Below are 13069 nucleotides of genomic sequence, written 5' to 3'. Positions count from 1 at the left end.
GAGCAAAGGGACGTGAGCCTTTGCAGGAAGCAACTTTGTTTATTCTGGTCGGTTTAAATTCTGAAGCTCCATTTTGACTCTGTGCTCCATGTGGCCTTGCAAAGCTAATTGGCAATTAGGTCTTTGGCAGAGTTTCAAGGGAGATAAAGGTCGGTGCTTATCAGCCTTATCCCAAAAGACTTTGACATACTTCTGACAGACTCTTTACAAACTGTTTGCGACTCATTGTGCGCTGTGAATGAACATAATTCACAGCTGTTGAAATAAAAAGAGGGTTTTGGGGACTAAGCATGTGCTTTGTACTGTCTTAGGAAGCCTAGGTCAGAACACTGACTTTGTGCAAGTGTAAGAACTGATGCTGTTTTGAAGGCGAAGGGTGGTCAACCACAAATATTGATGTGGATTTCTCTTCTGTTCATTTAATTTCCATTTTGTTACTTGTTAAAAATAAACTATTAACATTTCTATTTCTGAAAGCATTCTTAATTTATAGCATTTTTGCACAACTGCCTAACACTTTTGCACAGCACTGTATATTAGTTGACACTTTATTTGAACTAAATTTGTGATTGCATGAACTCTGTAGATGTCATATACTAAAATAAATAAATTTAAGATACATGGGTGGAGGGGGGACATTAGCAGCCATAGGATTAAAAGATGAAAGTTTTACTCTGCTTGAATTACTTCTCTTTGAATATGGTTAGTATATGAAGAGCAAGCCTGAGAAGAAAGAGCACTGCGTGCTGTTCCTTCCACATAACTCCACATGTTCCACCCCTAAACTAGTTGGATAGAGTTGTTGAGCAAAGTAATCTGCTTCTCCAATCCAAAGACATGGTGGAGAAAACATTTTTTTGAATAATTGTGTGGGAGAGTCCTTTTTTATAATGACATCTATAGCATATAAATAAAATAATAGTAAAACTCCTGGGGGTCAATGTAGTTATACACAAACCAATTTAACTGTACTATTCAACTTAAAAGCTGATTTAGGAACCAGTTTCTATCCAGGTTCTCTGGCTTTACACATCAGTTAAGTTTATATTAGTATTTTAATTTCCAGTTTAATACAGAAATATTCTGTAATGTTTGTACCTTCTAAAAGCTTTGAGGTAGTGCGCTACCATCATTGATGAAATTATTTTCATTTGTCCCACCCTTACTAATTTTACAGACCTGTCAAATGGTTGTGCAAATTACTAGTTATCGCTGCTTTATCAAGTTCAGCTGACAAGGCTAGATTGAAAAAGAAATCTAGTATGGCTATAGCTAACTCCCATAAATAGAATACTTTGACAGGCTGAGACAATTACTGTATTTTTCAGAGTATAAGACACACCTTTTTAGCTCAAAAAAGAGGCTGAAAATCTGGGTGCATCTTATACACTGAATACAGCATTTTTTGCCTCCCGAAATTCCACCCCTTCACCAAAATGGCCGTGCAGAGCTTGTAGGAGGTTTTCAGAGAGCTCCTGGGGGCTGGGGAGGGCTGTTTTTTGCTCAATTTTACACCCCCCCAGACCCCAGGAGCACTCTATAAGCTTCCTAAAGGCTATCCATGCCCCTTTTATTTAACGAAAAAATGACCGTTTTTTGCTCATTTTGCCCTCCACCAGGAGCACTCTGCAAGCTCCCTAAAGGCTATTCATGCCTTTAAAAAAAAAACGGGCCGTTTTTGGGAGGATTGCAGAGTGCAAAAACTTTTTTAAAATTTTCCTCTTCAAATCCTTGCTGCGTCTTATACTCTGAAAAATATGGTACTATGTAAATCTTTGCTTGAAAATGTTTTAGGCTGGTATTTTTCTGTAGCATACTAGTCACTGGCTTAATGTCAGGTAGTATTGTAGTTTCTCTGATAAAGAAAAGGTCAGCTCTTTCTCTCTGTGTCTTTAAAATACCCCCTATTAACAATAGTTACAAAAAACGTCAAAAACTGAATGGAAAATTGAAACTTTATCTCTTTGTTTTGACTTTGAAAATTGAGGTGGGGTTACTTTAACTGTCACTGAATTCCTATACTTGTCATTTATTCTCTCTTATTTCCTAAAGGTTTTGCAGACAACACATCTCCCTTGTGATTTATTTGTTTTAGTTTATATCCCACTTTTTATAAATAATTCAAGGCAGAGAACATGTAATACACCTTCCTCTTCCTATTTTTTCCTCATCCTGTGAGGAAATTTGGCTGAGAAAGAGTGACTGTTCCAACGTCCCCCTACTCGCTTTCACGCCTAAGGCAGGACTAGAAATCACAGACTCCTGGTTTCTACCCTGGTGCCTTAACTACTAGATATACTTGGGTTTTTAATGTATTTTTTTCTTTATATATGCTTTTTCTAGCAGGAAGGGCAACAGATTTACAACAGATTTAAATGGTATAGTGGTAGCTGGTCTTCCATTAGTAACTCATAACAAGCATAAAATATTATTGTTGTAACTATGGAGTCAAACAAACTTCAGGTTTTTTTAATTGACCTTTTTAATAAATTCATAGAAATAGTGCCAACCCTGTTTTACCATTTAAAAAGCTCAAGCTGTTTTGAAATGTTGTTCTGCAGACTTTTAAAGATAGGGCTGCTAAAAATTTATTATTATGAAAGAGCAGGTAAGAAAAAGTGTGTTTTATTGGAGCTACTGTATACTAGTAATAATTAAAGTTTCTTTTAAGTTGATATTTTAAATACAAGACAATTTCTTCCATTATAATCTCATGCATTATAAGGAAGTATGGCATAGACAAAACTATATTCTCAAATATAGCTAGCTATTCCGTTACACTTTCATAAAAAGCCTTTTGTAACCTTTAATTAACCTGCTCTTTTTAAAAAAAAAATACAGAGGATTTTCTGATTATCAAACTAGTAACTGTTTGTATCCTGTTAAAAAACTATCAATAGCCTCTATTTTTAGGAACCGTTGTCTGATTACCAGTGTGTACAATTCCTAGTTAAGAAAAGTCCAAATAAATAATAATGTTCTATTCTTAGCAATTCATATAGCAATCACTTGGATTACTATAATGTGCTGTGCACAAGGCTGCCCTTAAGGAGCACTTGGAAATTGCAACTGGTCCATAGTGAGGTGGTACTATACTATTTACAGTATAGACAGTTCTGGTCATTTCGCAATATGTTCATATATAATAGCACCATTTGCATTAACTTCTAATGAGCCTCTGGGTGCAATTCAAGTTGCTGGCTATGACCTATAATGCTTATTTGGCCCAGGGTCAGACTAATTGAGGAGCTATTTGCGTACAACTGTTTCCCATCAAAGCAGACATGATGGACATATCCTGGCTCCCTTCCATTAAATAATCTCATATTGTGAATTTGATTTCTCCTTTGAGGCATCTGATTTGTCGAAAAGCATCTTTGAAGAGATCCAGAGGGTCCTGACACTGGTGGCATTTCATAATGTGCTAAAGACCTGACTGTTTTCTCAGGCATTAGGGTAAAGTGTTAAGTGCCTGGCTTGTCAGTTGCCATTTGTTCATTATTGGTTGTAAAATGGAAAGATCTGTGAAGTCTAGGGTACTTTCTGAGCTTGGTTGTTTGCTTGCAGACATTTCATTAGCTGACTAGGTAACATCAACAGTGCTACTTAGTTTGACATGTTACCTCGTCGGAGAATGAACATCTGCAAACACACAACTAAGTTCAAACAGCACCAAGGACTTTACAATTCAACCCTGAGCTACATATTGCTATGTGCAATAGTTCTCCCTCCAATCCGTTTGCCTAGGGGGCGTTGTTCTCACTCCTGATTGGCTACCTATTTGACAGCCGGTATATATAAAGAGCTGTCAAACAGGACTCAGTTGTTGCCAGTTGTGAATTGCTGCTTTTGGCAACCTGTTAAGCATTAAAGCTGTTAGCATTTGAAAGACCTGGCTTGCCTCAGTCTTTCCACCCGGCGTTCTCCCTAGCATTGGCGTCAAGGATGGGATGCTGGTGAAAGTCACTATTACAGAGCCAAGTCACTCAGAGTTGAAATTCCTCTCAGAGGAACACACTCGACGAGAGGTTGAGTGAAGTCACTAAACAGTTAGTGGGCCTTGACTGAGAGCTACTAATTTTACCTCAGGATGGCCTCTATGAACACACTGGCAGTCTTTAATGGAGTCACAGTGGTAATATTTCTTCAATATTCTTCTTAAGTGGAATGTTTTGCCACCATATGATGGGATTAGGAGCAAAGACATAAATTAACCTGTTAGAAAAACCAACAATAAATCATACAAAAAAAAATCTTCATTGTCCAATTGCCTTTTGATTTACCTTTTCTTCATTCCTGCATTCTTATGCTCTACTGTATGTGCTCTGAAGTTATCTCTTAGATTCTGAACGCTAATGTACAGCCTGTTCCTTATTTTTCAGTTTTCTATTTCTAATTTTTATCTATATCCTATTTTATTTTCTTATCTTTGTGCTTTTGCTATTTACAGCTTAGCTAATAAGTCTCTCTTTTTTTTTCATCTTCGTCCTAGTGATGTTTTATTCTATCTAATTCTTTAAGGCTCTGCGGGCAACATTTTTAATGCTTTTATCTCCTCTTTCCTCATTCCCAGGATTGGACGGTTTGCCTTTGAAATAATAATGCAAATTCTTCTTGGTGCAATATGGCATATCTGGCAACAAAATTGTTTTTTCTATGTGTAGAAAAAAAGAAGCCATCACCTGGTGACCCAATTTCCACTTTTATTTTTGGTGCTATAAGAAGAGTTGCTGTGGGTATCCCACAACTGAGAGACCCTTGCTTGGCAGCATGATGCTCCTTTGTTTGAGGATGGGGTATTTGTTTCTTTCTCTTCCTGTGTGGGATCCCTCTCTTTCTCTTCCCCTCTCTCCTTTCCCCTGCTTTTTCTTGCCTGCTTGGCAATAAAAAGAGAAAGAGGGACCCTGAGCAGTGGAAAGGAAGGGATCTTTATATATTTTGGGATTCAAGTGTGGGAAATCTGAAGTGGCTGATTCCTGGAGACGTTTTGAGCAAGTGAGATAAGATGTTCAAACAAAGGAAAATATTTTTGTAAAGCAAATTGCTAAGAATTTCACAGAGGATGGGATGTTGAGACATTACACACTTGGTGGTGATGGAATATCTGCAGTTTCTCACCACCTGCTTCCTAGGTGAACTTTTTTTTTACTGAATGCTTTGCATTGTTCTCCTTGGGTCAGGATGATAAGGTTATTCTGGCAGTGAAAATATAGCAGTGTTTGGGATGATGGGGCAGAGACAGCAGACTGGAAAGTAGGAAAAGTGTTTGCAACAGGAAAGGAGGGGAAGGAGAGTTAAAGATAAATGTGGAGGAGATTGGAGAAGAGTTAGCAGATTTATTTTATTATTTTTCCATCATACCCCGTTATCTGCACATTATTCCAGCTTTACTCAGTGTGAGATAATCTAGCAACTCTTTTTATACTAGCAAAAATAAAAGTGGAAAGTAGGACACCAGGCAAACCTTCCTTTATTCCACACACAGTAGAAACAATTTTGTCGACAGGGAGGGCATATCGCACCAAAAAGGATTTGTTTTTTCTTTAAGTGATAAATCGTCCAATGCTGGGAGTTCTGGCTGGCTGTCTCTTCCTTCTGGCCATCAGCATTGCACATTGTCTCCAGTGTGAGCAGCAGCTGCTTTGCACTCAAACCTGCACCCTGGCAAAACTTGTGTAGTGGGGACAGCTGCAGGTCTCAGCACCAGTCAACTGAGCAGCACGGGCATCCTTGGGCCTGATCTTGGAATCTTGATCAGATTTCGCTGCGGTGATCCAGGTGACCCCGGTCCTGCTCTCTTCACCCTGACAGTGTGGCAGTGGCTGGAAATTTGAAAAACCCCAATGCCTAAGGCTGCTGCCTGCATACCACCTAGCGTCCTCTCCAGGCAGCTGCAGCCAATTGACTCACTCCACTCTTGTATGGTCTTCTGTTTTTTTGGGGGGGGGCGCAGAGGTCAGCAAGCTCTGCTACAGCTGGTAGTCCTCACAGATTCTCTGTTTCACTTGACAATACAGCTGCTGCCATTTTCTTCTGAAGGAGTCAGAGGTGTCTTTCCACCCTATCTGTGCTTCTGAGGTCTTCCCAACTGCTACAGCCTTCCGGCCTGCCATTTTCAGTGCCATTTTCCACTGCTAGTCCCAGATTACCTTCCCACATTCTTAGCCCTCTCTTAGGCTACTTAGCAATTGCTATCATTTCTCCTAGCTGGCTTGATCTCTGCAATCCCTGTCTCAGCTGTTGCAGGAGTTTCTAAATCATGTATGGGCTGCTGCTGTTGTTATCTCCTAATGCAGTCAATTAATACATGCATGTATACATCCAAGTCAGGTTTCACTATGCAAGGTCTTAATGATTATCTTTAGCTAAATGGATCTGTGTGGACTTGTGGACTTCCCTGGGAGAAAACCAAGCTACCTCTTAAAGGACTTGCTTCTTACTGGTTGCTAGATGGAATCTTAGCAAGGCATAAGTAAAAGAGGGAACACTGGGTCTATTTTCCATTCATCGGTCTTTTCATTCTTCACACTTGTCTTGAGAGAAAATGTGTATTCATAGGCATCCTTGGAAACAGAAATGGGGAGGGGGGAGATGGAATATGTATTATAACATGACAACATAAATGTTGCCTATAACGTACTTAAATATGACGATGTGATGCAACTTAGATGCAGTCTTCAATAGTCCTATTGTATGTTTGAGTGTCAGCCAGTAAAACAAATTAGCCAAGAAAATGGTTTTGTTGCTTTTGAATCTCAATGCTTTGATCAACTAACTTCAGTACCCAAACCATTATGCTAAAAATAAAAAAAATGTTCACTTTTTATTCATTATTTCTACTTCATTGTTGAAATTCTATTTCAACATTCTTGTAAAATGTTGAACTTCTAAATGTTATCTTGTTGCTAGCAATGTACAGATATGTTTGGTGCCTTATTAAGTTGTTCACGAAATAGCTTTTCAGCTTTCCCACTTATACTTAAATGTTCACTTTTACTTGTCGGCTGATACAAGCTTATTTCTCTAGAGATATACTTGCACTTACATTTTATATTTAAATAGTGCTGATTATTCTAAGCATTTATTTGCACTGTTAGAATTGTATTAGCGAGGCTTATATTATATAAGACTTCAACAATATTGCTGCATATGGAATTCCTTTACCAGCCGGCAGAATTCTGACATTCTGCTTATTCTCCCAGGCAGACTTTTCAAGACCATTCAGTTTGGTTCCTAATGTACAGAGCTTGCGTATATCTCAGGTTTAGTTCATCCTTATATAAAGTGTGGTTCAATTTCTCTCACCACTCCTCATTTCTGCTTTATCTGTATCATATAAAATATAGTTATATGCCTGGGTCACATATAACATCAGATTACCAACTCCCTGCCTTTCGCATAAAGGCTTTTTTTATAAAGACTATAGGGAGAGAAAAGGGTCAAGAGGTTTTGTGCTGAATGATGGAACTACTAATCTTAAGCCAATTTAGGAACCTTACCTCCAATGGACACACCAATCACAGAAAGCAACAGCTATGCTTCAACAACGTTTTGTTACACTCCACTTCCAGCACAAACTAGTAGCCAATTTAGGTAAATCATGTTTAGAAGGCAAACAATACATGAACCACTGGAGTTCTATTGTTATAGGGTATAATAGCAAAATCTTGAAAGCCTGACAGAGATCCTTTCCTGTATTAACCTCAAGGTAAACTTGAGGTTTTCTCACCTGTATGGGCTATGATGATTCTTATATAATGGTTACTTAATTATTTCTTCAAAACCATTTCCATATGCCTCTGTACACCAACTTTGCCAAGATAAACACATCAAATGTATTTCTTTTTCCTATGAGATAAATATCTGTTCTACCATCCTTCCATTCAGTGGAAATTGCATGCTCACTTTAATGTTTATACATCCCTGCGACCAATTCACTCTCACAGAGAGGGACTCCTCCGGGTGCCGTCCACCAGGCAGTGTCAGAGGGCGGTGCCCAGGAATAGGGCCTTCTCTGTGATGGGCCCAGCCCTCTGGAATGACCTCCCCCCAGATATCAGGACAACGACCGATCTCTGCTCCTTCCGCATGAAACTCAAGACCCACCTGTTTCAACTAGCCGGCCTGGCTTAACTAGAACCTTCTAACCTCCCAGGCAATTTTAATATTTTAATATTTTAATCGTAAATTTTGGGGTTTTTAACTGTTTTAATTGTTTTAATTTATTGTTATTTATTTGAACCTAGTGGCTTCCATTTATTGATGTCACCTCCTCCATGCCACACTTGTATTTTGATTTAATTGTACGTTGTCCCGAGTCCCTTTGTGGAGAGGGGGCTGACTGATAAATCGAAATAATAAATAAATAAATAAATAAATAAATAAATAAATAAATAAATAAATAAATAAATAAATAAATAAACAAACAAATAAATAAATAAATAAATAAATAAATAATGATTATTGCAGAACTAGAAGCATTTATATGAAGGAGGGCATGAATGAAGATAAGTAAAGGAGATTAAATAATTCTGTTTTACTTACTTTTATCAAGGGAATTTCTGCTTATCCACAGATTAGATGCACACAAGAAAATATAAGATTTACAATCCTAAATTTCCTGCCTAATTGTGGCTATCTGAAAATGATTAAAATAATTGATACTATATGGCAGTGATGGTGAACCTATGGCACGCGTGCCACAGGTGGCACGCGGAGCCATTTGTCAGGGCACACGAGGCGCTGCTCTGTCAGCTGGCCAGCGCATATGCGCGTGCTGGCCAGCTGATTTCACCTTTTTAAAAGCCATTTTTCGCCCTCCCCAGGCTCCAGAGCCTCCGGAGGGCCGCCAGGGGGGGAGGCTCTTTTCGCCCTCCCCAGGCTCCTATAAAGCCTCTGGAGCCCGGGGAGGGCAAAAAAAGCATGTTAAAATGATGGGGGTTGCGCGTTGTGCGTGCATGCGCACTGGGGGGTCGCACATTGCATTATGGGTGTGGCACGCCCACACACGACCCCCCTGCGCTCCCCCCACTTGTGGCACGTGAGCCAAAAACGGTTCGCCATCGCTGCTATATGGCAATTTATCCCTAGGTTGGGGAAATGATGAACTGATGTTTTCGATTCATTGAACTGAAAGCTGATTGGAAGATAATAGGAACTATGGTATGTTATTTGAGAGAAAGCTAAAGGACCTAATCAATAAAGAGTTTATCCATTTTCTCTTTATTTTCCATCTTCATATATTGCTCTTCACAGAATAACAGAGTTGAAAGGGATCTTGGAGATCTTCTAGCCCAATTACCTGCTGGAGCAGGAGCAGCCTATATCGTTTCAAACAAATGGTCCAAGTTAAAATGTATTTTTATTCTCTTTTATAATATTAAACGTTTTTAATATTAATATTAATCAGTACATTTTGTTTTTAATTGTTCTATACCACTTTGAGTCACATGATTGTGAGATGATGAATAAATAAAATAGTGATACATTTAAAAGACATTTACAAGTATGATTACATGTTGTTATAACTTCAGAGTTATAAGTCTTCAGATTGTGCTGGGGGCAGAAGCAAGGACATTGTAAAGCAAGATATTGTCTAAATAATCATACCCTATTCCAGAAAATGGTATGTTCTGGGTTTCAATCAATCATTTCAAATTAGTCCTAATCTGAACATTATTACAATTTTACTTCCTGTTTGGAATGAAGTAAAAAACAGAAAGTCATCTCCTGCCATTAGGATAGCCGAGCTTCCCACAACAGCACCTCTTCAAAAAAGCTTCTTCTACTGATGAAGAAAGCTAGCTGATTTAAATCAAATGAAAAACGTCTTATTACACAAAACCATAGTATTCCACATACAGAAATAAATTAAATTGTAAATAAAACAGATAACTCACAATGAATAAAATGACATATATTATTGTCTGACGACTTATGCAATTCTCATTTCAGTTAAACTACTCTTATGTGATACAGCTTATTCATTGCATACCTTCCAAAGATGTTGGGGTAACAATTTCCTGTGAGATTTCTCTTTTTTTAAGTGTGTGTGTGTGTGTGTGTGTGTGTGTGTGTGTGAAGGGATACAAATAAATAAAATAATATTAGAGTTTTCAGAAAACTGAAGGATATTTGCATCCGCTAGAGTGCAAAAAAAAATTGCAAATGCATTTTTATTCATTAACTTATTATGTGAAGTCTACCATACTGTATAGAGTAACCTTGGAGAATTCCAAAATAAAAGTTTGGGTGGTGGTTATTTTTTTATATTACATATTTATATTTTACATTATATGTTATCTAAAATGAAATATTTCACCAAAATAAGGAATTTTCATTTCAAACAGTATAAATCAGTCTTAACAAGAACAAGAAGAATCTGGCCCTTCAGAACAGATTGATTTTGAATGTCCAATACTGATAATGTAGTAGAGGATTTCTACTACAAAAATCATGATCTGTTTGTGGTATCATATTCATATTTACTGGGAAAAAGTAATAAATGAGAAAATGCAGTTTTCCTTTTTTTCTATTCTTACAAGGTAACTCTTTTTTTTCATCCTCAGCTGTAAGGACAAGGTATACTTGGAGAAGCTCCCAAACACTAGTATAATTATCCCATTTCATAATGAAGGTTGGACTTCACTTTTGAGAACTATACACAGCATTATCAACAGGACACCAAATAGCCTGATAGCAGAAATTATTCTTGTGGATGACTTCAGTGATAGAGGTAAGGCAAAAAGCAAACAACTTCATAATTACTGATTATAACTTTCTTATAAATTATAACTCTGCTTTGTGGAATATCATTTTATTTTCTGTAGAAGCTTTGTGTTCAATTTGGTACTATTATAATAAAAAAAAAATATTCGGCTTAGTTCTTTTTTTTTTCCAGAGCATGATACATTATGTAGTAATAAAAAAAGAAGGCTTAGAACTTCTGTGTGTCCTTTCTTCTAAGACAGAATAGTTAAATAGTTAAATGTATTTGTAGTTTTCTATATAAGTGTGAGTAGGTGCATGTGTTTGTATATGCAGTAGCAATAGTAATATTCATCTGGATGAAAATCATTTAATATTGACCTTTAAACAAAAATGTTTTATTAGATTTACAATTCTTATGTTTTATTGCATGATACAGATGAATAGTTGTCCTCTAATTATGTGGTAGTGCATTAGAATGACAATGTTATAAATTCAATTTTTTAGGACTAGAAACAAAATTTGTTTAATAACGTGAGTGTCCTCAAATTGTTTGAGATCAAACCAACAGAGTCAGATGCATTTCCATCTATTGTTTCTTGGAGCTAAATGTTGTACTTAACAATACAATTCTATGTATATTCATTGTACTCATTCTTCTACTTTGTTAGGGAACTAAAGTAATGTAAAATTTTAAGCATTCAACTAGGTCTGTAAGAGGCTCAGATTCAAATCTGAGTTTTTATTTATTGTTGTCATAAGACTAGTCATTATGCCCAAAATTTCTTATGAGGCTGTGATAATGATTCAGTTCATATATATGTATACATATAAATGGTGTACAAATGGTGAATATATAGAATATGATACTAAGTATCATCTCTGAGTTTCAGGGTAAGTCTGTGAAATGCATTGATGCTGCTTGCATTCTAGTGTACCTTTTCTTGAAGTAGATTGACATAAAAAGTAAAGCTTCTGAATCAGATTTAACTCTAAGTGACTTCATGGATATGTCCACTGGTTTTCCTTAGTCTCAATGTATGCTTTGTCATATCACAAGCTTTTCTAGGCTGTTGGTTTGATCTCCGAGCTTGGCAATTTGTTTGCAAGCTCAAGCTAACAGACTAACTACCAACCCGAACTACTAATATTCAAACACATTTCAATAATCTATTCTTTTTTTTTTAACCTCCCAGTCTAACTTCTAATACTAATTGGGTTCAATCTTTCTCAGCTTTTTGAGATCAAAGGGTTGGGCAATTTGTAGAATTGTCGATTAGCTGATTGGGCAATTTGTAGATTAGAGTAACTCTATTTAATATGAAACCTATTCATGTAATGCGGAATTCCTTTGAAATCCCCTTTGCATACAAACATTTTCCTTTATAGCTTAAAAAAAAAGAAATGATTTGGTAAAAGCCTTTCTTGGAGGTAGGATACCATTTTAAAATATTTCTCTTTTTTGTATAACCTTTGGTTTTATCCTTTACTCAGTTGTTAATTTTAATGCTTTTAATGATTTTTTTAATTTATGCTTTTTATACCACTGTAATATGCCCACCTTCACTTTGGATAGTGAGGTGAACAGCATACAGTATAAATTTAAAAAAATAAATACAAGCGTGCAATATCAGCTCCAATATTATTTGCATTCTCCAATTCTCCTGGATGTGTTTTGATAACTTCCAATTTCTAACAATAGTTAGAAATCCTATGGTTAGAAATCCCAGTCTTGGGAATTCTGCAACCAACCCTCCTTTTAAAAAAAATAGATTTCCCATCTCTATCCTTAGTTTGAATAGATATAATTTCACTGATTTCTTAGAAGGATTTGCAGACATGTGAAAATTCATTTTCATATCAGTTGCTAACTGTTGATTCCGGGCAACTTTTGTTTGTGATTTGATGTAATATCAAATTTGTTACTTTCTGTTACAAATGTGTTGCATTGATTATTAAGGTTGATCTTACATGCTTTGGATATGGTTTTATTGTCCATAGCAACTAAGCATTTATCAGATGCAAGTATTGTCCTCATTAATATTTCCAGGCCCTGGATGAAATGTTTATCTCACTCCAGATGAATTGTTGCAGTGTTTTTCTATGATAATGCTACAGATGGTGGAAATATTTGTGCTTTTGTTGTTCTTGGATGATAAATCTTATCTTTTGCACAGTTAAGAGAAAGAAATAAGATATGTCTCAGAAATATAGTTTTGAATTTGTAGTTTTGAAACTAAGTTGATATGTGATACATAGAAGGACTGGGTAAATGTATGCTTTGTACTGGTTTATAACCACAATAATTATGTGATTTGAGGTAAACATGTAGTAATAGTAGCAACATTTTTAGAGAAAAAGG

At 36.5% G+C, this 13069-nt stretch overlaps 1 protein-coding gene across 2 annotated transcripts in view; it reads left to right on the top strand.

Moving 5' to 3' along the window:
* The window catches only part of GALNTL6 (polypeptide N-acetylgalactosaminyltransferase like 6), a 588124-nt gene that overhangs the window by 264701 nt on the left and 310354 nt on the right, over positions 1 to 13069 (top strand). For both annotated transcript variants that reach the window (XM_081959155.1, XM_081959156.1), the window contains exon 5: positions 10569 to 10735. In XM_081959155.1, the coding sequence (XP_081815281.1) occupies positions 10569 to 10735 (167 nt within the window). The remainder of the gene's footprint in view (positions 1 to 10568; positions 10736 to 13069) is intronic.

Source organism: Natrix helvetica, assembly GCF_964273705.1.
Source record: "Natrix helvetica genome assembly, chromosome: 7".
NCBI lineage: Eukaryota > Metazoa > Chordata > Lepidosauria > Squamata > Natricidae > Natrix > Natrix helvetica.
The sequence above is the reverse complement of the archived record's forward strand: the minus strand, read 5'-3'. Positions and strand labels throughout refer to the sequence as shown.